The 24,628-nt window shown below is 38.3% G+C and overlaps 1 protein-coding gene across 1 annotated transcript; it reads left to right on the forward strand.

Moving 5' to 3' along the window:
* The first annotated feature begins 6,924 nt into the window (after positions 1–6,924).
* Positions 6,925–23,453, forward strand: commd5 (COMM domain containing 5). The gene is made up of 7 exons (XM_058397732.1): positions 6,925–7,206; positions 7,308–7,468; positions 11,595–11,623; positions 20,689–20,739; positions 20,881–20,976; positions 21,860–21,935; positions 22,771–23,453. Exons 1-7 carry the CDS (start codon positions 7,092–7,094, stop codon positions 22,870–22,872), a joined length of 630 nt encoding a protein of 209 aa, XP_058253715.1. The 5' UTR covers positions 6,925–7,091; the 3' UTR covers positions 22,873–23,453.
* The last annotated feature ends 1,175 nt before the right edge of the window (positions 23,454–24,628 follow it).

The following is a 24,628-nucleotide window of genomic DNA, read 5'->3' on the forward strand; positions in this document are numbered from 1 at the left end:
TGGCACCTCTACATTGGGGTTTGGAGGAGGTGGTTCGCCAGGCACTCCGACAGGAGCCTGATCCGGGGGGCGGCCCACCCGATAGACTCTACGTCACGACCCCGGTCCAACCACAGGTTCTTGCCTGGGGCCACGCCTCACCTTTCGCTGGGCACCCAGGCGTTGTGAGAACCTTAGAGTTTTTGCGCCACAGATTCTGGTGACCCTCCATGGATCGAGACGTTCGGGCCTTCGTGGCTGCCTGCCAGACATGTGCTCGAAGCAAGGAACCCCGGACTCGTCCACAGGGCCTGCTTCGCCCCCTACCCATTCCAGCTCGCCCCTGGTCACACCTCTCCTTAGACTTCATCACTGGCCTGCCACGTTCCCAGGGAATGAGTGTAATACTAGTGGTGGTGGATCGGTTCTCTAAGGCAGGCAAATTTATCCCTCTGCCTAAACTTCCTTCGGCTAAGGAGACGGCAGAACTCCTCCTTCAGCATGTCGTTCGAACACACGGCTTCCCTTTAGACTTGGTATCGGATCGGGGTCCCCAGTTTGCTAGCCGTTTTTGGAAGGCCTTTTGCCACCTCATCGGTGCTTCTCCCAGTCTTTCATCAGGTTTCCACTTGATTAATATGTGCATGAATGGATACACATAGATGTGCACTTCTTTGTTGGGGTGGTAGGAGTGTTAAATAAAAAATGAAAATGATTATACTTGTCTTTTTTGTCAATTCAGTTGTTTAATTTCTTAATTTTGTAACATTCTAAAAGCTCTTAATTCCACAGATACTACAAACAAAAGGTACTGTAAGTACTGCATATAATAATGCAACAATAATAAAACAATAAATAAATGTGTTGACATTTACTTTTTACTTTTGATACTTAAGAACTTTTAAAAACAAGTATTTCTATACTTTTACTTAAGTAAAAATCTGTTTACAACTTTTACTTGTAATGGAGTAATGTTCTGTAGTTTCACTCAAGTAAGGAGCTTTTCATGTGGCATACCCTGGCGTAGACAATAGAGATGAAGCAGGTCATCTGTTCTGAAAGCATCATCTGTGAGTGCTTGTGTTATAACCCCACATTATCTTTTGTGGTATAATTTCAGTAGCCATGTCTCCGAAAAAGGGTAAATCAGGCATCAGTGTTGCCAAGAGGAAAGTTGTGAGATCAGCCATCGAGTTAAAACAGATTAATTTCAGATTATTTCCTATGGAGAAAAATAATTCGGTTTTCAACCAAATCGGTATTTGACCAGACTTTTGCAACAAATTAAGGTTGAACACCAAGGTACTACTGTATCTAAGTCAAAATCATGAAAAATGCTACTATACATAAAAGGGATCTGAGGGCTATTACTGACATAGGTACTGGAAGTCTTTGGATAATCTTCACCTTATGTGGATCAGGTATGCATCCTCATTTACTTATCATAATACCTAGGATAGTAACCTCTAATTTTAAAAGCTGAGCTTTCTTCAGCTTAACCCTGCCTCCTCCAATAGATGGAGTAATTTTGCAAGTAAACTGATGTGTTCTTGTTCAGACAAAGTTTACAGTATTAAATCACCCACATATGTGTTTTTGCTGAAAGCACTGGTCGTGTTCAGAGTGACATCTTGAAAGATATACCAGGATGGTGAATGAAGAATGAAGAAGAAGATGTCTTGAATGCAAGTTGCAGAAGAATGCCTAATGAGTGAACCAGCAGTTTATGGTGGTGCAAAGGCTGGAGTCAGGGCTTTTGTGTGAACCAGGCTTGATGTAGATAATCCAGTGTTTTAACACAGGTTGACTTGATTGACTTGGATGACTCAATTGCCTCCAATCAAATAATGTTTAGGATGGGTCAAAAGCCATATTTTTCACTTAATTAGTAATTTCCCACAAGGTAAAGTCAAAACTTGCTCATAGATTTTGTTGCATGATACTTAACTACTTTATCCTGATACTTTTTTTATACTGTATCATGATACTTTTTACTTTATCCCAACTTCTGGTAAATGAAATGAGGTTCACACACATACACTATATTGCCAAAAGTATTCGCTCACCTGCCTTGACTCGCATATGAACTTAAGTGACATCCCATTCCTAATCCATAGGGTTCAATATGATGTCGGTCCACCCTTTGCAGCTATAACAGCTTCAACTCTTCTGGGAAGGCTGTCCACAAGGTTTTATGGGATTGTGTTTATGGGAATTTTTGACCATTCTTCCAGAAGCGCATTTGTGAGGTCACACATTGATGTTGGACGAGAAGGCCTGGCTCTCAGTCTCCGCTCTAATTCATCCCAAAGGTGTTCTATCGGGTTGAGGTCAGGACTCTATGCAGGCCAGTCAAGTTCATCCACACCAGACTCTGTCATCCATGTCTTTATGGACCTTGCTTTGTGCACTGGTGCACAGTCATGTTGGAAGAGGAAGGGGCCAGCTCCAAACTGTTCCCACAAAGTTGGGAGCATGGAATTGTCCAAAATGTCTTGGTATGCTGAAGCATTCAGAGTTCCTTTCACTGGAACTAAGGGGCCAAGCCCAGCTCCTGAAAAACAACCCCACACCATAATCCCCCCTCCACCAAACTTTACACTTGGCACAATGCAGTCAGACAAGTACCGTTCTCCTGGCAACTGCCAAACCCAGACTCGTCCATCAGATTGCCAGATGGAGAAGCGCGATTCGTCACTCCAGAGAACGCGTCTCCACTGCTCTAGAGTCCAGTGGCGGCGTGCTTTACACCACTGCATCCGACGCTTTGCATTGCACTTGGTGATGTATGGCTTGGATGCAGCTGCTCGGCCATGGAAACCCATTCCATGAAGCTCTCTGCGCACTGTTCTTGAGCTAATCTGAAGGCCACATGAAGTTTGGAGGTCTGTAGCGATTGACTCTGCAGAAAGTTGGCGACCTCTTCGCACTATGCGCCTCAGCATCCGCTGACCCCGCTCCGTCAGTTTACGTGGCCTACCACTTTGTGGCTGAGTTGCTGTCGTTCCCAAACACTTCCACGTTCTTATAATACAGCTGACAGTTGACTGTGGAATATTTAGGAGCGAGGAAATTTCACGACTGGATTTGTTGCACAGGAGGCATCCTATCACAGTTCCACGCTGGAATTCACTGAGCTCCTGAGAGCGACCCATTCTTTCACAAATGTTTGTAAAAACAGTCTGCATGCCTAGGTGCTTGATTTTATACACCTGTGGCCATGGAAGTGCTTGGAACACCTGATTCTGATTATTTGGATGGGTGAGCGAATACGTTTGGCAATATAGTGTAGCAGGACTGAGAGAATTAAAATTATTGTGAAAGCAGCAGAAAAGTATCTGAAATTAGAATGGAGATAGTAAATGAAAGACTTAAGGCACAAGTAGGAAACTCCCAGACATCATGTGGCTATTAATGGCCCTGACAATATTGCAATGGAATGCAAAAAGTTTGATTGCGAATGGGCAGGAATTTAAGAATTTCATCATAAATCAAGATAAATGTCCAGATATCTCTATAAATGTTCAGAAATCCTGGCTTAAACCATGCTTAAATTTCACACTACAGGGGTATATTGCAATTCGTAGAGACAGACAAGGTGGAAATGGTGTTACTTTTATCAAACAAAATATAGGGTACAAAGTTACTAAAGTTAATAAATTATGAGAGGCACCCTTCTTATATAAGAGGCTTTTAATTTCTTAAATGCAGTAGCAAGGCATGTGATAAGAACAGAGAGAAAATATTGGACAGAATTCTGCAAAAGTATTGGTGAGAACATTAAAATTAACAAGGTATGGGAGATGATTAGAAAGATGTGCGGCCTTCAGTGATATAATAAAATACCAGTTCTAATCGAAAAAGACAAATTAGCAATTACAGTTGCAGAAAAAACGGAAGTATTAGCAGAAACATTCGTGAAGGTACATAGCGACAACAATATTTCTAAAGAAATGAGAAGGTACAGGAGACATTGTATTAGAGAAATCTAAAAGTCCTAGAAAAAAGAGGACATGATGGTAGGGTAACCAAACAGATTTAATGTTGTATGAAATGAAGAGAGTTCTATTGAGGACAAAAAAGACTGCTCCAGGAAATGATGGGATCTGTGTGGAGACGATAAAAAATTTATCAGAAGTATCGTTAATGGTCATATAAAACTGTTTAATAAAATATGGGAAACCAGGAAACTCCCAACAGAATGGAAACACAGAATAATAGTACCAATTGCTAAGCCAGGAAAAGACCAATCGCACTCAAGCAATTATAGACCAGTAGCACTAACTTTCAACTTATGTAAATTTATGTAGAGAATGGTAATGGCTACATTAGTGTATCAATTTGAGAAAAAAGGACTATTTTCCCAGTTCTAAAATGGTTTCAGGAAGGGGAGAAGTACCATGGACTCAGCAATTAGTCTGGAAGCAGCGAATAAAAAGGCCCAAATTAATAAAGAGGTAGTAGTTTGGGTGTTTTTTGATATTGAAAAGGCTTATGATATATTGTGGAAAGAGGGACTGTTAGTAAAACTTGACAAGTTGGGAATAACAGGAAAGATATACAACTGGATAAAAGATTTCATACTAAATAGGACCATACAAGTTAGAATAAGGAATTCATATTCTCAAACATACCCTATACAGAACGGAACACCACAAGAAAATGTCTGCAGTCCAATTCTATTCAATATAATGATTAACGACATATACTCCTGAATTGACACAGGAATAGAGAGATCACTGTATGCAGATGATGGTGCCCTATGGAAAAGAGGTAGAAATGAAACATATGTAATATATTGCATGCAGGGAGCAGTAAACAAAGTATAAGAATGGGCGAATGAATGGGGATTTTGGTTCTCAATATCTAAAACACAGACAGTCTGCTTCCCAAAAAGAAGGAAAACCTCAGGATGAACATAAAAATGTATGGTCAAGAACTAGATCAATAAAGGTAATAAGATTTCTAGGATTATCAGTGGACTCTAGGATTGACTTTTAGCACTCACATTCAAAAATTAGTAGATAACTGTAAAAAGGGGATAAGTGTTATGAGATGCTTAGCTGGGAGTGAATCGGGAGCCAGCAGGCAATCTCTAAAAAGAATTTACTGCACACTGATAAGATCTGCAATAGATTATGGCAGCTTAATTTACAGCTCAGCCTCTGAAACGTGGCTAAAAAAGATAGAAACCATGCAAACCCTAGCTCTAAGGATAAGCTGTGGAGCATTTCGAACATCTCCAGTATTTTCAATCCAAGTGCAGATGGGCGAAATGCCCCTTGAAGCTAGAAGGAAAAAATTAAGGATGACAAATTGGATAAGGGCATGATGGCATGAATATAAAAGGGCATGATGTAAAACACCCAGTAGAAAAAGGTACTAGAAAACTGTTGGGAATATGAATATGTACTGTAAGAATAAACAGTTTTCGCTGGATAGCAAATAAGGAAGCACAGGAAGTGGGTCTGTCTGGGATAGAGATATCTCCTACCGTGGTAATCCCATCTATACCCCCATGGCTGTACCCAAAGCCAGAAATCGACTTATGTATTTATAAAGAAATACACAAAAAAGAACAAAACCTTCCAAGAAATATAATTTATTATATTATAATAATAATATAACAGTAAGTAAACCAATCATACAATAATACAACACAATTATTCACAAATTGATTAAAAGACCCAAGATCAGGCAGAGCAGCTCCAGCAGTTTATATTCCTCAGCACAATGTAAAAATGGCAAAAAGAGCAACAGACCATATATGTGTATTCTCAACAGAACTGATAGCAATCCTACTAGCTCTAGAATGGATTCAAATAAAACATCCGGAAAGCCCTGTAATATGTACAGACTCAAAATCAGCACTGGAAAGTTTAGAAAGTGTCCACAGCATGGCAAGATATTTTAGATGAAATACTGCAAATATTGCATCAAGTTGAGAACATAGGCATAAGGGTCAGATTTGTATGGGTACCAGCACATGTTGGAATATCGGGAAATGAGGAAGCAGATAACTTGGCAAAAAAGGCACTAAAGGAAACAGATATTAACATCACGGTGGGCATAAGAAAAGCAGAAATAAAAGGATTAATTGGACATTGAATGAAAAAGAGATGGCAGAACATATGGGACACAGAAACAAATGGAAGGCATCTATATGCAATACAAAGAAATGTGGGGATGGAAAGGAATCATGTCAAAAGCAGGAAAAGGATGTGATTATGACAAGATTACGAATCGGACATACATCACTAAACCAAAATTTATACAAGATAGGGAAACACAAAATGGAAATTGCATTAAATGTGGACACCCTGAAACAGTATCACACATATTAGAATGCACTGCAACAAATATAGAAAGGTCCAAGCTATTTCAATCACTTAAAGACTATACACTTAAGGAGATACTAGAAGGAAGAAATTACAGAATGAATGACGATATGTTTAGATATTTGAATGTCACCGGACTGACAAATAGGATATAGATTTATTTGTTCAGATAATTTTTTTAATGCGCACTGCAACCAACCAAGTTGCGCGCCATACTCCATTCCAGTAGGAGACGGAATATGAACCTTTAAGCTGGTTTGCCAACCGCCATTTAAACAGAAGAAGAAGAAGAAGCTGCGCTCACGACTAGTGGGAACTCGGAATTTTCTGACTAGGAATTTTCCATATGAATGTGTTCACGCGAACACAGTCATCTGAAAAAGGAAGTAAAACAAATGTTTTATGTAAGCTGTCTATAAAACGGTGAATAAAGAGTTGTTTGGATAGTGCATAATACTTTGTTTTTAATGTGGGTGTGATTATGCACTGTTGATTTTTGTTAAAATTACATGAAAGAGTAGTTTGATATCACGCTCTTCATTCTTGCTCTTACTTTTCACTGAGAGACGGAGCTCTCCGAATAGGACTTACGATTTGTAGATGCATTCTACAATCTTCGATCTAATCTGTCCTACTGGGAAGTAAAAAAAAAATCCCAGTTTCATGTTGGTCTGAAATGTAGAATAATCGAGTATATGACATACGATATTTTGTGCTGATTTGCTCTGACTTGGAGCTGTATTGACCGTAAATATACACTGTACGAATTACAACATGATGGCTGATCATAATGTTGGGTTTTGGGGAGGAAGAATTCCCAGAGAAGTCGTCAATATGGCCAAACACTTGAAAGATCTGGATAAACAACTCTTCAGACAAATACTTAAAGGTAAGTTAGCTAGCAAAACAACTTTAGGAGTAACAACAGATTATAATGTAGTCTTGGCAGATGTTGCACAATGGTTTAATATTTGCAATTATATTTTGCAGCTGTTGTAAATGCATTGGATGATAAAGAGTGCAGTGGGTGCATGGCAGATATTATAGAGGATAATTCCCTTTCAGAAGACAAGCTTAGCGACATTGTTTCAGGCATGCATGAGCTACTAAGAGAAGCTTTACGAGTACCACCGTCTCCAGTGAATAAAGAGGTATGCTTATTCATATGCGTAATAAAACAGAATGTTGGAGGAAAATATACTGATTTTTAGAAAGTATTCTCCCAGTACTGTGAGAACTCTGATTCACCCATTGTTATTCACTTGTTCATTCACAATTTATTGTGTCCAATTGGTTAGGTCACTTTTCAGTTAGGACACCCTATGCACTTACAGCTAGTGTTTCCCCCATTGGCTGAAATAATGAAACGTTTCTTGTAGCCATCTACCAGTTTCTGACATTGACTGGAAGAAAGTTTCCCCCACTCCTCAATGCAGAATTCTTTCAGCTGTTTGATTTTTGGGGGTTTCTTGCATGCACAGTCTGTTTCAAATCACCCCACAGGATCTCAATAGGATTTAGATCTGGGCTTTGACTTGGCCATTCCAGAATTCTCCATTTTTAACTTTTCAGCCAGTCCTTGGTGGATTTACTTGTATTTTGGGTCATTGTCATGTTGCAAGGTTCAGTTCATAATGGATTCTGTGATGGTGAGCTGGCCAGGTCCTGCTGCAGCAAAGCATCCCCAAACCATAACACTTCCACCTCCATGTTTCATAGTTGGTATGAGGTTCATTTGCTGAAATGCAGTATGTGGTTTACGCCAAACAAGACCTATTTTGGTGTCCAAATAATTCAATTTTAGAATCATCTGTCTGAAGCACAATTTTGGCCTTTGTTTCAGTGTTCTTTGGGAAACTTCAGTCTTGCACTCATGTTTTCTTGGACAGCAAAGGTTTCCTTCTTGCCTCCCATAATAATTACAGTTGTGTAGTCTGTTTCTGATTGTAGATTCATGCGCTTTGGCATAAACTGTAGCAAAAGCTTGCTGTAGGCCCCATGATAATATTTTAGGGTTTTTGGAGATGTCATTAAGATGCCTCTCACTTCAACAATTAGGAGCAAACCAAGCTAAATGTCTGAGGTTTAAATAAGGCAAGCCTCCTTCAAAATGCTCTGTAACAATGTTCTAATAATTTGCACCTGATATGATACACATGTAAGTCATTTTATCCATTTTAAGTACAAAAAAATGTGGGGTGTCCTTACTTTTTCCTCACAAGAATTTGGATTTTCATTAAGATCATTAAAAAAAGACTTTTCTTTGGTTTTATTGTTTAGTTATGTTACTTAAATCTTTCAATATTGTTAAAATGAAGATTAAATGCCCATATGTTTTACTATGTTAAAAAACAAAAAACACAGGCTTTCATTTCATCCTAATTGTTTCACATGAATATAGCTCTGGAAAAAAAAAGACCACTGCAAAACAATCAATTTTCAATCAAATAAATTTCTTAGGTTTTTTTTTTTACAGGTGCATGTATTAGTGAGATGAACAGTTTTGTTTCATTTTTTGTGAACTGCTGACAATATTTCTCCTAAATTCAATATATAACTATTGTTATTTAGAGTGTATATTTAAAGGAAATGACAACACATCAAAATAACCCAAGATCATGCAGTATTTGCAGAGCTTTAATAACTCAAATAAAACAAAATGCAAATAATTTGTTAATAAATTGTGTTAATGCTTTGGCTAAATAACATCAAGAAATCAGTATTTGGTGGAATAACCCTGATTTGCATGCGTTTTGGCTCCATGCTCTCCACCAGTTTTTCACATTGCTGTTGGGTAACTTTATACCACTCTTTTTGCAAAAAAGCAAACAGCTCAGCTTTGCTTCATGGTTTGTGACCATCCATCTTCCTCTTGATGACATTCCAGAGGTTTTCAATAGGGTTCAAATCTGGAGATTAGGCAGTGGTCTCTTATTTTTTTCCAGAGCTGTATATACACTAATCAACCATAACATTATGACCACATAATGAGACAGTGTGTGCATTTAATTCTGCAGTGAATTGGGCAGTTCAGGTATTATGTTTTTTAAAATACAATTTGGGTTAGTACCCGGACATCCCTTTCAGACAGCTTCCCCTTGTTTGACCAGTTACTCCAGTTGGATGTGGATTGTCCTTTGTGGTGGCATGCTTACATTATGTGCCTCTCGATACACCACAAAGACTTGCTGTTCTATTTTAATTTTTGATATGTCTCCCATTAAGTTTTTTTGTATTGCAATATTTTATGTACATATCTGTGCTATTGCTCTGCTAATTCAACCTACACTTTTACGTATGTACTTATGGAATGTGAATGTAGTGTTGAAGGTTTCATATCTATCTATCTATCTATCTATCTATCTATCTATCTATCTATCTATCTATCTATCTATCTATCTATCTATCTTCCTACCTCTCTCTCTCTCTCTCTCTCTCTCTCTATATATATATATATATATATATATATAAATAACACTACTCACACAAAATTAAGGATATTTGGCTTTTGGGTGAAATTTATGGAAAATGTAAAAAGTTCATGCTACAGTGATATAATATCATGAAAGTAGGGCATTTAAGTAGAAACATACAATGGTGATTTCCTCATCTCAAAGAATTCATTGAAACAAAAGCCAACAACAGTGGTGGGTATACTACAACAAAAAATGTCATTGTCTCAATTTGTCATGTGCCCTTGACCATCAATTACAGCTTGACAACGACGTCTCATGCTGTTCATGAGTCGACTTATTGTCTGCTGAGGCATGGCATTCCACTCTTCTTGAAGGGCGGCCCTCAGGTCACTGAGGTTCTGGGGGGCAGGGTTACAAGCCTCTACATGGCGACTCGGCTGATCCCATAGGTTTTCTATGGGATTCAGGTCTGGGGAAAGTGCCAGCCACTCCATTTGAGGTACCCCAGCCTCCAGCAGCCGTTCCCTAATGATGTGACCTCGATGAGCTGGAGCATTGTCATCAATGAAAATGAAATTAGGCCTGTGTTGTTCATACAGGGACACAATGACTGGATTAATGATGTTTTTGAGGTAGTACTGGCTTGTCACTGTACCATTCACAAGATGTAGGGCAGTTCTGTACTGAGTAGACACACCTGCCCAGATTGTAACACCACCACAACAGTGGCTGATGCATAGTGCTCTCCTTGATGTGTCCAACATCGTTGGTGGCCATTATTTCTGCTCAACGTGAATCGACTTTCATCAGAGAACAGCATTGAGGCCCACAAGTCCTTCGACCAGCGTAACGATGACACCTGTGTCTGGTGGTGTGGCCAGGTACCCTTCAGGTCATCTAGCATGCAGACCACGCTGATGTAAACGGTTTTGAATGGTCTGACGTGACACTTGGGTGCCTCTCCCCTCCCTTAAATGTGCCTGGAGTTGAGTGCCATTCATCATCCGGTTACGCAGGGCACTGTTCACAATGAAGCGGTCATCAACGTGGGATGTGGCCAAAGGACGTCCACTTCTATGCCTTTCTGTGACTCTTCCAGTCTCTCTGTATCTCTGTCGCAACCTGCTGATGACACTCTGTGACACTCTAAGCTCAGTGGCCACTTCCCTCTGAGAACTTCCTGTTGAGAACGTACTGTTGATCATTTGTGAGGTGTCGTCTTGGTCTCATGATGTTAATATGTGAACAGCATGATGAAGAGAACTGTTTAAATACCAATTCTAATTGAACCAGAAAATTTATTGGTCAATTCATGGATCAAACACCAGTTGTGAATTTTGCCGTTAAGTACCTTGTTAGAGAACAGCAAGTTATGCAAAAAGTACTGAAATACTGAACAGTTGGACATGTGCATTCAAAAGTGTAGAGAAGGTCAAATTAAGTTCACCTGTAAAGATGTTAGGTGCATCCTGAAATTTTGCCCGAAAGCTGAATATCCTTAACTTTATGTGAGTAGTGTATGTGTGTGTATATATATATATTTAAGTTAAGTTAACTTAATTTGACCTATATATATTATTATTATTATTATGTTATTAGTTACCTGTTTTTTTATGTTGTACGTCATTTCATTTTATTTCATTTCCATTTCATTGCACATATTCTTTTTCGGCACTGTGTCCTTTTTTGTACTTACTGTTTTTGCACTGTCCTGTCTTTGCTCTGTTTGCACCTACTTGCACTTTATGTGGCTAGGACAAACTTATGTCCTAGCGCTGTGTTGGTGTTTTTTGTGTTTGAACTTTGTTTTCTCACATACATTAATATAATATGAATTAAATACTGCTCTTTTTTTTTTTAGAGCTTTGAGCAAGATCTTCGTGAGCTCAGGTAAGAGTTATGGATACAAATATGTGACAAATTATTGGAATAGTCAACATAAAGTGTCTTAATAAGTAGTCTGCTTGTCTAATGCTCAAACAAAATAAGGGAACACTTAATCACCACAGTATCACACTAAGTCATTTGATCTTGATAGATATCAATCTGTCAAATTAGGAAGCATAAATGATTGGAAATCAGTTTCAACCTCTTTGGAGCAAATGAAAGTGACAACAGGTGCACTGGAGAGCCAAAAGCAAGACACCCAAAAATGGAATGGTTTTGTAGACAAAAGTCTACACACCCCTGTTAAAATGCCAGGTTTCTGTAATGTCAAAAAATAAGACCAAGATAAATCATTTCAGAACTTTTTCGACTTTTAATGTGATCTATAATCTGTACAACTCAATTGAAAAAAAAATAAAATAATGTGGTTGCATAAATATGCACACCCATAAACTAATACTTTGTTGAAGCACCTTTTAATTTTATTACAGCACTCAGTCTTTTTGGGTCTATCAGCATGGCACATCTTGGCACATCTTTGCAAAAATGCTCAAAATCTCCTGTGCACAGCCCTCTTTAGATCACCCCACAGATTTTCAATCAGAGTCAGGTCTGGGATCTGGCTTGGCCATTCCAAAACTTTTTTCTTCTTCTGGTGAATCCATTCTTTTGTTGAATTGGATGTATGCTTTGGGTCATTGTTATGCTGAAAGATAAAGTTCCTCTTCATCTTCAGCTTTCTAGCAGAAGACTGAAGGTTTTGTACCAGCAATGGTATCTGGAACAGTTCATAATTCCCTCCACCTTGACTAAGGCCTCATTTCCAGCTGAAGAAAAACAGCCCCAAAGCATGATGCTGCCACCACAATGCTTTACTGTGGGTATGGTGTTCTTTTGGTGATTTGCAGTGTTTTTGTGCCAAACATACCTTTCCCCACATGCTTTTGGGAGACTTCAAAATTTAGCTGGGCTTGGATGTTTTTCTTCATAAGAAAAGGCTGTCATCTTGCCACCCTACCCCATAGCCCAGACATATGAAAAATCCAGGAGATTGTTGTCATGTGTACTACACAGCCAGAACTTGCCAGAAATTCCTGCAGCTCCTTTAATGTTGCTGTGAGCCTCGTGTCAGCCTCCCTGACCAGTTTGTCTCGTCTTTTCAGCAGTTTTGCAGGGACATCCAGTTCTTGGTAATGTCACTGCTGCCCCATATTTTCCTCAATTGATTACTGTCTTCACTTTGTTCCATGGTATTTAATGTCTTGGAAATTCTTTTGTACCCTTCTCCTGACTGATACAAGATTTAAGAAGCTTTTATTGTCATTTCAACCACATATGGTTGACGCAGTACATAGTGAAATGAAACAACGTTTCTCCAGGACCCTGGTGCTACATAAACATACAACATAAAGTTCAAACACAAAAAAAAACACCAACACAGAGCTAGGACAGAAGTTTGTCCTAGCTACATAAAGTGCAAAGTGTGCAACTAGGCACAAACAGAGCAAAGACAGGACAGTGCAGAAACAATAAGTACAAAAACAACACAAAAACAGGACACATAGCGCTGAAAGAGAACATGTGAAATGGCGTAGTGTGTGTGTGTGTATATATATATATATATATATATAATATAATATATATATATATATATATATATATATATATATATATATATATATATATATATATATATATATATATATATATATATATATAAAATGGCCTGACAACACATATTGTGCAAAAATGCAGTAGCACCGGTTGAGGTAGTGCAAGTAAAAATAAACATAAACATGGCAGCAGATGAAATATTAACAATGGTTGAGGTAGTACAATAAGTAATGAACAATATAAGTCTGTTCACACAGGTGAGAGAGTGTGTGTGTGTGTGAGATCTTTTTCCAATGATCTTTTCAGCTGTCCGCACTATCCGCTGAAGAGTCTTGCAATCTGAGACGGTGCAGTTCCCAAATCAGGCAGTGATGCAGCTGCTCAGGATGCTCTTGTTGGTCCCTCTACAGAATACAGTCAGGATGGGGAGGGAGATGGCTTTCCTCAGCCTCCTCAGGAAGTAGAGGCGCTGCTGGGCTTTCTTGGTGATGGAGCTGGTGTTGAGTAACGAGGTGAAGTTCTCTGCCAGATGACAACCACAGAATTTGGTGCTCTTGACGATCTCCACAGAGTATCTGTTGATGAACAGTGGAGAATGGTCACTCTGTGCTCTCCTGAAGTCAACAACCATCTCTTTAGTCTTGTTGACGTTCAGGGACAGGTTGTTGGCTTTACACCAGGCTGTTAGTTGTTGCACCTCCTCTCTGTATGCTAACTCAACGTTCTTTTGCTGATGAGACCCACCACAGTCATGTCAACGGCGAACTTGATGATATGATTGGAGCTGTGCATTGCTGCACAGTTGTGAGTCAGCAGAGTGAACAGCAGTGGACTGAGCACACAGCGTTGTGGATCTCCAGTGCTCAGTGTGGTGGTGCTGGAGATGCTGTTCCTGATCCGGACTGACTGAGGTCTCCCAGTCAGGAAATCCAGGATCCAGTTGCAGAGAGTGGTGTTCAGGCCTAGCAGGCTCAGCTTCTCAATCAGCAGCTGAGGGATGATTGTATTGAATGCTGAACTGAAGTCTATGAACAGCATTCGTACGTATGAATCCTTACAATCCAGGTGTGTGAGGGCCAGATGGAGGGTTGTGGTGATGGCATTGTCCGTGGAGCGGTTAGGACGATACGCAAACTGCAAGTCCAGTGAGGGTGGTAGCTGTGTCTTGATGTGCCTCATGACGAACCTCTCGAAGCATTTCATCATGATCAGTGTGAGTGCGACGGGACGATAGTCATTTAGGCAGGAAACCGTACATTTCTTAGGCACAGGGACGATGGTTGTTGTCTTGAGGCATGCTGGGACGATGGAGCTGCTCAGGGAGCCTCTCTGATGGCTCGGGACAGTTTGGCCCTTGCTGTTTTTAAGGCCGCATTGTCCCCTGCTCTGAAGGTGAAGTCTCTCAACTTTAGGAAAGCACACACTTTTGCAGTCATCCACGGCTTCTGGTTGGAGCGTGTGGTGATGGTCTTGTTATCAATGCACTTGCCGATGTAGTCGGTCAGTGATGCCGTGTACTCCTCCAAGTTGATAGTCGCCGTTGGTTGCAGCCTCCCTGAACATGTTCCAGTCAGTGCACTCAAAACAGGCCTAAAGAGCAGATGTGGCTCCTGCAGGCCTGTTTCAGAACCGGTTTAGAGCGTCTGACGAGTGGTCTGTATGCTGGAATTAGCATAACAGGGATTTGGTCCGAGTAGCCGAGGTGGGGGTGAGGCTCCACGTGATAGGCGCCGGGAACGTTTGTGTAAACAAGATCCAGCGTGTTCGCCCCTCTTATCGCAAAGTCCACATGCTGATGGAATTTTGGGAGCACTGTTTTGAGATTTGATTTTGAGAAATCTCCGGCGATAATAAACAGTCTGTCGGGGTGAGCATTCTGCAGCTCACTAGATCCATAGAGCTCACACAGAGCCTCCTTAGCATTAGCGCTTGGGGGAATGTACACTCCGAAAATTAAAGTGGTAGTGAATTCACGTGGAAAATAAAATGGTCTGCATGTAAGTCACAAACTCCACTAGCAATAAACAGTAATTAGACACAAGCACAGAGTCCTTGCACCATTCCGTGTTGATGTAAACACACACACTGCCACCACGACTCTTACCGCACAGAGCTGCATTCCTGTCAGCACGAAACGTGGTGAGCCCAGCTGGCTGAATTTCGGCGTCCGGAACTCTGTCGCTGAGCTACGTCTCCATGAACACAAAAACGCAGCAGTCTACCTTTTAACAGTGAGACCCACTGATGCTTTGGAAGCTCTCTGCGGACCATGGCTTTTGCTGTATGGTGTGACTAATGCCAAGTTCAAAGTGGACGATTTTAGCCCTGATTTTCACTTGCCGACAGGTTTTCCAAAATCGCAGACAAATGCCCGAAATCAGAGGTAAATTGGTGCTTGTGCACACGAGTGACACTCACGCAGTGTGAATTATCAAAGACGCGATCTAAGAGAATCACTGGTGCATCGCTGATGCCTGTGAAATATTTGGCATGCTAAATATCTGGACCTGTCAGCGATTCAAAATCCTGCTGTATGAAATGAGTTCTGACTGTAAAATACATCTACAACGACCTTTAGACAAGGAGAGAGCAAGATACAGTGCAGCAGGAAATTCAGGGAGGAGTTATAGACCACATTATCAGCATGCATGGCTTTGGTTAGAGCACAATATTATAGTTTAATAGAGTTTATAGGTTTTAATCAGAAAATAATATAAAATAATTAAATAATCTTAAATATAGTTATGTCAGAATAAATAAGCTTTATAATTACATCAAAAAGAAATAAAGCAAAAACATTTGCTTGACCAGCTGCATCAGCAGCAGCACATTGCAAAATTATTCATTTGCAGAACACACCATCCTTGTTCCCCACGTCTCCCCAACCATTTCCTCCTGCATAATCTTTTTTCCTTTTTGCCCTTTTGCTGCAAATCAGCGCACAGACCATTTGTGTCATGAACTTCTTACAGGGTACCATTTCCAGTCTCGCACGAGAACTCTGATCTAACGTGTGATCTTGCTTTATTTCCTCATCACTTCTCATGTGAAATTGATTGTGAAACGCAGTTTGCGGACCAGACAGAGTTGTCGGCAAGTCTTCCTATTGTGGAGTCATGCAGTGTGTAATCCTGTCGCTGACCCATTGTGAAATGTGAACACAGAGGCAACTAAATGCTACTCCAGATAGTTGTGCAGTGTGAAAACAATGGTGATCCGATGACTTTGAAAAACGTGCAGTAAGAATAAGAATATGTCAGGAAAAGCCTGCTGAACAGCTGAACATTATTAGGGGTTAATCAGAGGCACTTGAAATGATGGCAGGTGCATACTAACTCCAATTTAAAATGTGTTTGAATGTGATTGCTTAATTTTGAACACAGCCACATCCCCAGTTATAAGAGGGTGTGCACACACATTCAAAAACATTATTTTAGTTTTTTTATTTTTACTCCACCCCCTTAAAGACTGTATCCTTCCTAACTGATTCGTCTGTAGTTGTGTGTTTTGTTATGGTCCCTGTCATTACTTTCAGTATGAGGCAGTACCTGCCACCCAGTCATGTTGCACAGGTAGTCCAGGTCCTCCAAGTTGGTACATTCATACTTGCCATTTCAAGGAGGTTTGGTGTGTCTCCCAGCACAGTTTCCAAGGCATGGCAGAAATACTGGAAGGGCCATTACACAAGGAAAGCTGGGCAGGGAGTCTGGAGATGCCGTGGGGAATGTTATGCTGCCTGCAACATCATCGATGACCAGTTTGGTGGAGGGTCATTGATGGTCTGGGGAGGAATATCAATGGAGAGTTGCACAGATCTCCACATGCTAAGAAATGGTACCCTTACTACTGTTAGGTACAAGGATGAAACCCTGTCAGTCATGTCAGACCTTATGCTGTGGGTCCTGGGTTCTTCCTGGTGCGAAACTGATCAACTTTTACCCCTAAAAGGTGCTTCAACTAATTATTAGTTTAGGGGTATGCACACTTCAACCTTTTTATTGTACTTTTTTTTTCCTTTTTCCCTTAAATGATTCTTATTGTTTTTATATATAACTTGTAATTTCACAATAAAGATGGAAAAGTTTCTGACAATATTTATCTATAATATATATATATATATATATATATATATATATACACAGTCAAGCCCGAAATTATTCATACCCCTGGCAAATTCTGACTTAGTTACTTTTATTCAACCAGCAAGTTTTTTTTGTTTGACCGGAAATGACACAGGCTTCTCCCAAAAGATAATAAGACAATGTACAAGAGGCATCATTGTGGAAAAAAATATTTCCCAGCTTTTATTTACATTTGAACAAAAAGTGGCATGTCCAAAATTATTCATACCCTTTACAAACTGTCATAGTCTATGGGAAAATCCAAAGTTCTATACCATTCCAAATAGTCCAAGCTGTTCTAAAGCATCCTAATTACCCTGATTCATTGGGAACAGCTGTTTTAATCAACTCAACAGGTGAAAAACAGAAGATCTCTGCTGTTGGTTTGTGGACAGTCATGGCTAAGACAAAGGAGCTCACTGAGGACCTGCGGCTGCGCATTGTGGCTGCTCACAAGTCAGAAAAGGGCTATAAGACCATATCTAAATGTTTTGAGTTCCAGTGGCTACAGTGCAAAGTATTATTAAAAAATACAAGACGTTCCGCACTGTGAAAAATCTCAGAGGACGTGGTCGGGAGCCAAAAGTGACACCTGTGCTGGCCAGGAGGATAGTGAGAGAGGTAAAAAAGAATGATCACCACCAAGGCCTTCCTGATGAATCTGGGCTCTGCTGGTGGCAACATCTCAAGGCAGACAGTCCAACGGACACTGCACACCGCTGGGTTCCACAGACGCAGACCAAGGAGGACACCACTTCTCCAGATAAGGCACACAAAAGCCCGCTTGGCCTTTGCAAATGCTCATCTGGACAAAGAAGAAGACTTCTGGTCTTCTGTTTTATGGTCAGATGAAACAAAAATTGAATTGTTTGGCCACAATGATGTAGCCTTCATTTGTCGTAAAAAAGGAGAAGCCTTCAACCCTAAGAACACCATCCCCACTGTCAAACATGGTGGTGGGAACCTAATGTTTTGGGGGTGTTTTTCAGCCGGTGGACCATGGAACCTAATCACAGTAAATGGCACCATGAAAAAGGAGCAATACATCAAAATTCTCAACAAAAACATCAGGCAGTCTGCAGAGAAACTTGGCCTTGGGCACCAGTGGACATTTCAGCATGACAACGACCCAAAACACACAGCAAAAGTGGTGAAGAAATGGTTAGCAGACAAAAACATTAACGTTTTGCAGTGGCCCAGCCAGAGTCCTGACTTAAATCCAACTGAGAATCTGTGGAGGGAGCTAAAGATCAGGGTGATGGCAAGGAGACCCTCCAACCTGAAAGAGTTGGTGCTCATCGCTAAAGATGAACAGGCAAAAATACCAGTGGAGACAAAAAGCTGGTCAGCAATTATAGGAAGCGTTTGATTGCTGTAATAGCCAATAAAGGCTTTTCTACTGATTATTGAGAAGGGTATGAATAATTTTGGACATGCCACTTTTTGTTCAAATGTAAATAAAAGATTTTTTCCACAATGATGCCTCTTGTACATCGTCTTATTATCTTCTGGGAGACACCTGTGTCATTTCTAATCAAGAAAAAACTTGCTGGTTGAATAAAAGTAACTTTAAGTCAGAATTTGCCAGGGGTATGAATAATTTTGGGCTTGACTATATGTGTATGTATGTATGTATGTATGTATGTATATATGTATATATATATATATATGTATATATATATATATATATATATATATATATATATATATATATATAATGTGTGTGTGTGTGTGTGTGTGTGTATATATATATATATATATATATATCTTGGCACAAAAAAACAAGGCTGTGTAGACTTTTTTTTACACACAATAAGTAAATAGACTCTATTAGATATGTTTTTCTCCCCGAACATTGTATTGTTTCTAGCAGCTGTCATTACACAAAAAGAGAAACAAATTCACTGAACCAGAATAAACAAAATGTTCAAGACCTTCCTGTGTAATGCCTTCATAATCACATACTCTGAAATAGTAATTCTAATAAATAATCCTAATAATGTAACTAATACTTACTGTAAGGCAGATTTATACTAAGGCAGAGGATATGAGGGGCCATGGCAAATAAAAAATAAAGTTGGTTGCAGTGGTATCCCCTAAATTATATTTTTTCATGTTTTGTTAAAAACAGAGTATTGAATGTTTCTTAAAAACTCTTAAATTATATGAATTTCATTTTACAGATATGGACCTTCTATTATAAATTCTATTATTAGCAAATTGTTTGATGGTAGATTGTACCTTAAATGATTAAATAACAAATGAGTGTCATCACTTCTACTGCTGTCTGACATACAATCATGGATTCTAAATGGGTTACACTTATCAGTTTAACTATACATATTGTGAAGACAATCATTTGCATTTTTATTTTGCATATTTCCTCATCCCACTTAAATTAATCTCTGGTTATGCACCTGGTGCATAACTGTGCCCAGCCTCATGTGGCCAGAGTGTGTAGACAGTTTGATCTCTTGTTATTATGCATGCTAGTGATCAGTCAAGATAGAGGATATGTATGGCTCCAAATACCAATCTATTTGCAGTATATTAAATCTATTAATAATCTAAAACAGAGGAAAAGGTTTTACACTATGCCAAGGTGATTATGAAGGGTTTGTTTGTTTATATTCTTTAATTAATTGCAATAATAGAAAACTAGGTTTTACAAAATTCTCAGTCGTTTTCTTAGTCCCTACATAGTTAACTAGCATGACTAGTATGTGTTTTTCACAGAAACAGCAAAGCACTTCCATATGATGGTCTGTCTAAATGCTGTAAGCATAATACAGATATAGATACATAATACAGATACTTGGCAGTCTAATCCATACATAAAAGTGCATTAATCTGTGCACATTATATGATTTTAAGTCAGTCAAGTCAAGGTTTTCATTAGTTTCATTAGTCTTTTTATGTGTGAACACCGTCATTAGTTTCATTAGTGTATTTATGTTTAAAAACCCTCAGGAGCTCATTTTTTTCCACATTTTATCGTAGCACAGTCTGTAAATAAGAGTAAATGTTTCAATAAGGAAGACATTTTCCTTTATTTCTCTATTTTAGCCATTTCTATCATAAACACAGTATTTTCTGTTTATGTTGGATAATGTTAATGTTTTGCTAAGTGTAAAAGCAGTTATTCTATACCTCACTGGTTTTAAACTAATTACCCATCTACTTTCAGTGTCTCAGTAAGAACTGCCTTTACTCTATGACATACAATCAAACTTGTGTTTTAACTGGCTGCAAGGCATTCAATACACTACCTCTTTCAGTTATGATGAGACTAAACATTACTTTTTTTATTTATTTATTTATTTTCAAACACAGGATTTTTGAGGAGTTCATTGCGGACCTTTCCTGCATTGTCTTTGGATATGGGTATGAAGTAAAGCTAAATAATAAATATCTGTTTTTTTATCTAACTTGTTCTACTTTCAAATTCTTTATCAGAAAATAGTTTTTAAAAATAAAAGAAGCAGACAAGTATCCAGGTATGTACTGTTCTGTTTTCTCTTTTAGGCGGCCAGCACTTGATGCTTCTGTTACAAAGCATGGCCCAAGATTACCTAAATTAGAAACATTCAGATGGAGAGTGGATGTTGCAATTTCAACAAGGTACAGTTATCATGTGTATAATAGTGTAGTTTTTTAAATACAACTGAGTAGTTAAGTCATAACTCAAATCCTTTCTATCAGTAGTCCAATGTATTAATCTACAAGCTACTTCAGTATTAATAACAGCATTCAAAAACAAAGCTGCAAGTGGTTATCCAAACACCAAATATTCTTCCTCTCACCCCGCAGTAGCCAGATAATACCGAGTTACATAGAACATGAAAGAGTCAATAGGTGAATTTTTTTTTTTTTTTTTTTTTTTTTTTTTTTTTTTTTTTAAAGTACTGGTTAAGGTCAGTTGTATGAAATCAAACAACGTAACTTCATACTGGTAAATGCACTATTGAATTTCTAATTTACTCGTAAGAGGTACAAAAGATATATAGGTATATGGTAGTGCCTGTGGTGAGTGTATGCATCTAGTACAGTTAGTTTGCACAACTAACCAAGCTAATGCAAAGCCTGGCAAGTAATATTAGAATTAATTTTATGTACATTTTTGACCAATAAAATAGATACTGTAGTAAATCTTGTGCTGTATGCTACATTTTGGCTACTGCTCTTTCTTATTGGAGCTGAGAATGTTGGATAGCTACACTAGTAGAGCTTGCTCCAATAACCACAAGAAACCAACTATAAGTGATGTAAAAAAAAAAAAAAAAAAAAAAGAAATTTCCCTGTGCACCTTATTTTAAGAAGCAGAATTATAGAAACCCCTGAAGTAGATAGATAGATAGATAGATAGATAGATAGATAGATTACAGTAGCAAGCATGAATGGAGATCATTATTAGGTATACTTCATGTAATATTTTAAAATACCCACAAAAATATTAAGCTATAATCCTTATTTTATGATTACACCATTTATATGTATATTTCAGTTCCTTGTCTCGAGCTTTACAGCCAACTATTCTAATGCAGTTGACACTTTTTGATGGAAATCTTCATCAATTTGAGGTAATTATGTTTACAATAATTATTACGTATGATTTAATGGTAATGGGAATTACCCTATTGTTGGGGTGAGGGAAACAAATTTCCAGTTTCATTTTAATATTTTACTGAAAGCAAGCTTTTCTCAGTTTCTCAGTTGAGACAATGTCCATTATTGAAACCACTATACAAATGAATTGAATTGAATTAGTTGTTAGTTTAGAAATGGTGTGTTGGAAAGAACACATTAATATAAACCTTTCATGATAAGTGTGTTTATATATAGTGAGATTTTTATATACATAATTTAAGATTGATACATAATTGATGGCTTTATTTAGTTTTTCTGATCCAGGTGATTCCTCTCCATCTCTCTCCATCTCTCCTCTCCTTCTGACATAAACAAAAAAACAAACCTAGCACCAAGCAATTTTGGAGCTGTAGGTGAAGAAGGAGCAATGTTTCCAGACTCTACTCCAAGTTTTTATCCCAACTGCTGTATTATCATTAAATTAGCAGTACAAACCCAAACAAACTACATTCTTTGGGACAGGTGAAATGAAAGAACATATTTATAACAAACAGATTTGTTTTATTTAAATATAAGATGCATTAATTTTCATCTTGTAAAAATGAAGGAACATCTGTAAAACTCACATTAAATGTCTTCAGTATAATTTACAGTTACAGTTATTAACAGTTATGTACAGTTATTACAGTTATTAACAGTACATTGCAATAAATGTAGACCCATAGATTAACAGGTGTAGGATTATTAAACCACAGTATCAAGCTTTGATCTGACTAGTTCAGCCACAGTTTACATTTGATGGTAATGTATTTTATATCCTTTTTTTAGGTTTCTTTGTCCAAGTTCCAGGAATTGCGGTACAATGTTGCGCACATTCTCAAAGAAATGAACGACTTGGAAAAACGAAGTGTTCTCCAGATCAAGGATTAATATTCACAGTAATTTACCTTTAACTTAGCATAATGTTAAATTTATTCAGTAAGAAGATCTGTTATTGATTATATAACAGTTTGTATGATTAAATTACTGTTTGATGTCTTTGGATATCCATGTACAGACATTGTGTTTTTCTGTGGGCAAGTGTTGCTGTTGTTATTTACATCCACTGAACATTTGAACACAGTATGGTTCAACATTGGTAATCAATTAAAATGGCAATATCAAAAAATTGTTTTCCCTTATTTGAATTCAACATTATCTGTTTTGTTACAATAAAACTCATTGTAATTTGGCCACCACTCAACATACAGTAAAAGCAACAAACAAACCACATATAGTGCCTTGCAAAAAAAATTCAATCCCTTTAAAAGTAATAAGATTCATCTGGATTACAAATGACATCATCTATTGAGCCATGGTCTAGTTTTGATACACACATACCCACTGTAGATGCTTTCAGCAGTTCGCAGGGGTCCGTATGAGCCATCTGACAGATTTTTATAGTTGGCGTATATATAGTTTTATTGTCCTACAATAAAAAAAAATAAAAGGAATATTTTTCTCTATCAAAATGGCTACACCTCATTTATTGATGAAAAGGACCTTAAATATACCTGACTGACCCAGTCCCTTTTTAGTTTTAAATGTCTCAAATCTGACACATGTTTCCTGTAAAAGTGAAATAGTTACTTTTTTCTTCTTTAAAAAGTTAAGATTTTCCTTCTTTTGAAGAAGTCAATTCAACTTATCTTTTTCTGTGTTAAATGAAGGTGTTGTTTACCTTTTTATGATTGACAGAGGTACACCTCATTTGGAACAAAAGGTATCAAATTCATGTCTCTTAGAATACACAGGGTTCCTGTCACCTCTCCTGAAATATTCTCACTCAAAATTATTAGTCCAGATAATCTTGATAATCATAGATTTGTTGTCACTCCATTCACACCATTCAATCTGTTATGTCTTCTTGTTTTGTCCAAGTTAAACTGTTGTTAATCTTTTGAAGGGGGATATCATGCTCTCAGCACTCCAGCTTACCTCAGTTTTCCTTCAGGTATGTGTGCATCTGACACATCTGAGGCCTGTGGAGATCTTGCAATACTTATCAAGCTCTTTGAGGACCCATCCAAATTGTGGACTGTTCACTCCTACAATGTAGGTCAGGTACAGGTACCACTGTATGTTGTCAAACTTCATTTATCAACCACTGTGAATTGTAAACAATATCCTTGTGTTTTATGCAAGATTCACATGATATTAATGATCTAATGATACCTATTAACCTAATTGTGCCTGATGTTTAATCTATATTATCTGTCATACAACATGACCATTTTACTGCCATTGATCTCTGTAGAGCCTTTTTCAGTATCCCTGTCAGTGGGCAGATGCAGCCGATCTTTACCTTTACATTCAAACAACGTCACTACACCTGGACACACCTAGGGTTTATCGATTCACCAGCTGTATTCTCCTCTGTAGTGCATTTCTCACTGTCATCACTCATCCTGCCAGAAGGCTGTTCTCTACTGAAATATTCAGATGACATTCTGCTTTTGGGGAAAAATGCAGCCTGCGGTAGGAAATCTGACTGTCAAATTTTGTGTAGCTAAATAATATTTACACACAACAGAGTCAAAATCCTTTCTTGGGATTATCAGACAATAAATATCAGGCGCTTGCAATGAAAAACAAAGTTCTTCCTCCTGTCCCCATCATTGGTGATTTGCTGATTAAATGATGCACC

This window comes from Hemibagrus wyckioides, linkage group LG08 (genome assembly GCF_019097595.1).
Source record: "Hemibagrus wyckioides isolate EC202008001 linkage group LG08, SWU_Hwy_1.0, whole genome shotgun sequence".
Classification (NCBI taxonomy): Eukaryota; Metazoa; Chordata; class Actinopteri; order Siluriformes; family Bagridae; genus Hemibagrus; species Hemibagrus wyckioides.

Excerpts from the sequence above, each read along its gene's own strand:
- commd5 (XM_058397732.1), top strand. The coding sequence starts at position 7,092 with ATGATGGCTGATCATAATGTTGGGTTTTGGGGAGGAAGAATTCCCAGA. Across the intron at positions 7,469-11,594 it reads CGTCTCCAGTGAATAAAGAG|AGCTTTGAGCAAGATCTTCG; the intron begins GTATGCTTATTC and ends TTTTTTTTTTAG. Across the intron at positions 21,936-22,770 it reads GAAATCTTCATCAATTTGAG|GTTTCTTTGTCCAAGTTCCA; the intron begins GTAATTATGTTT and ends TCCTTTTTTTAG.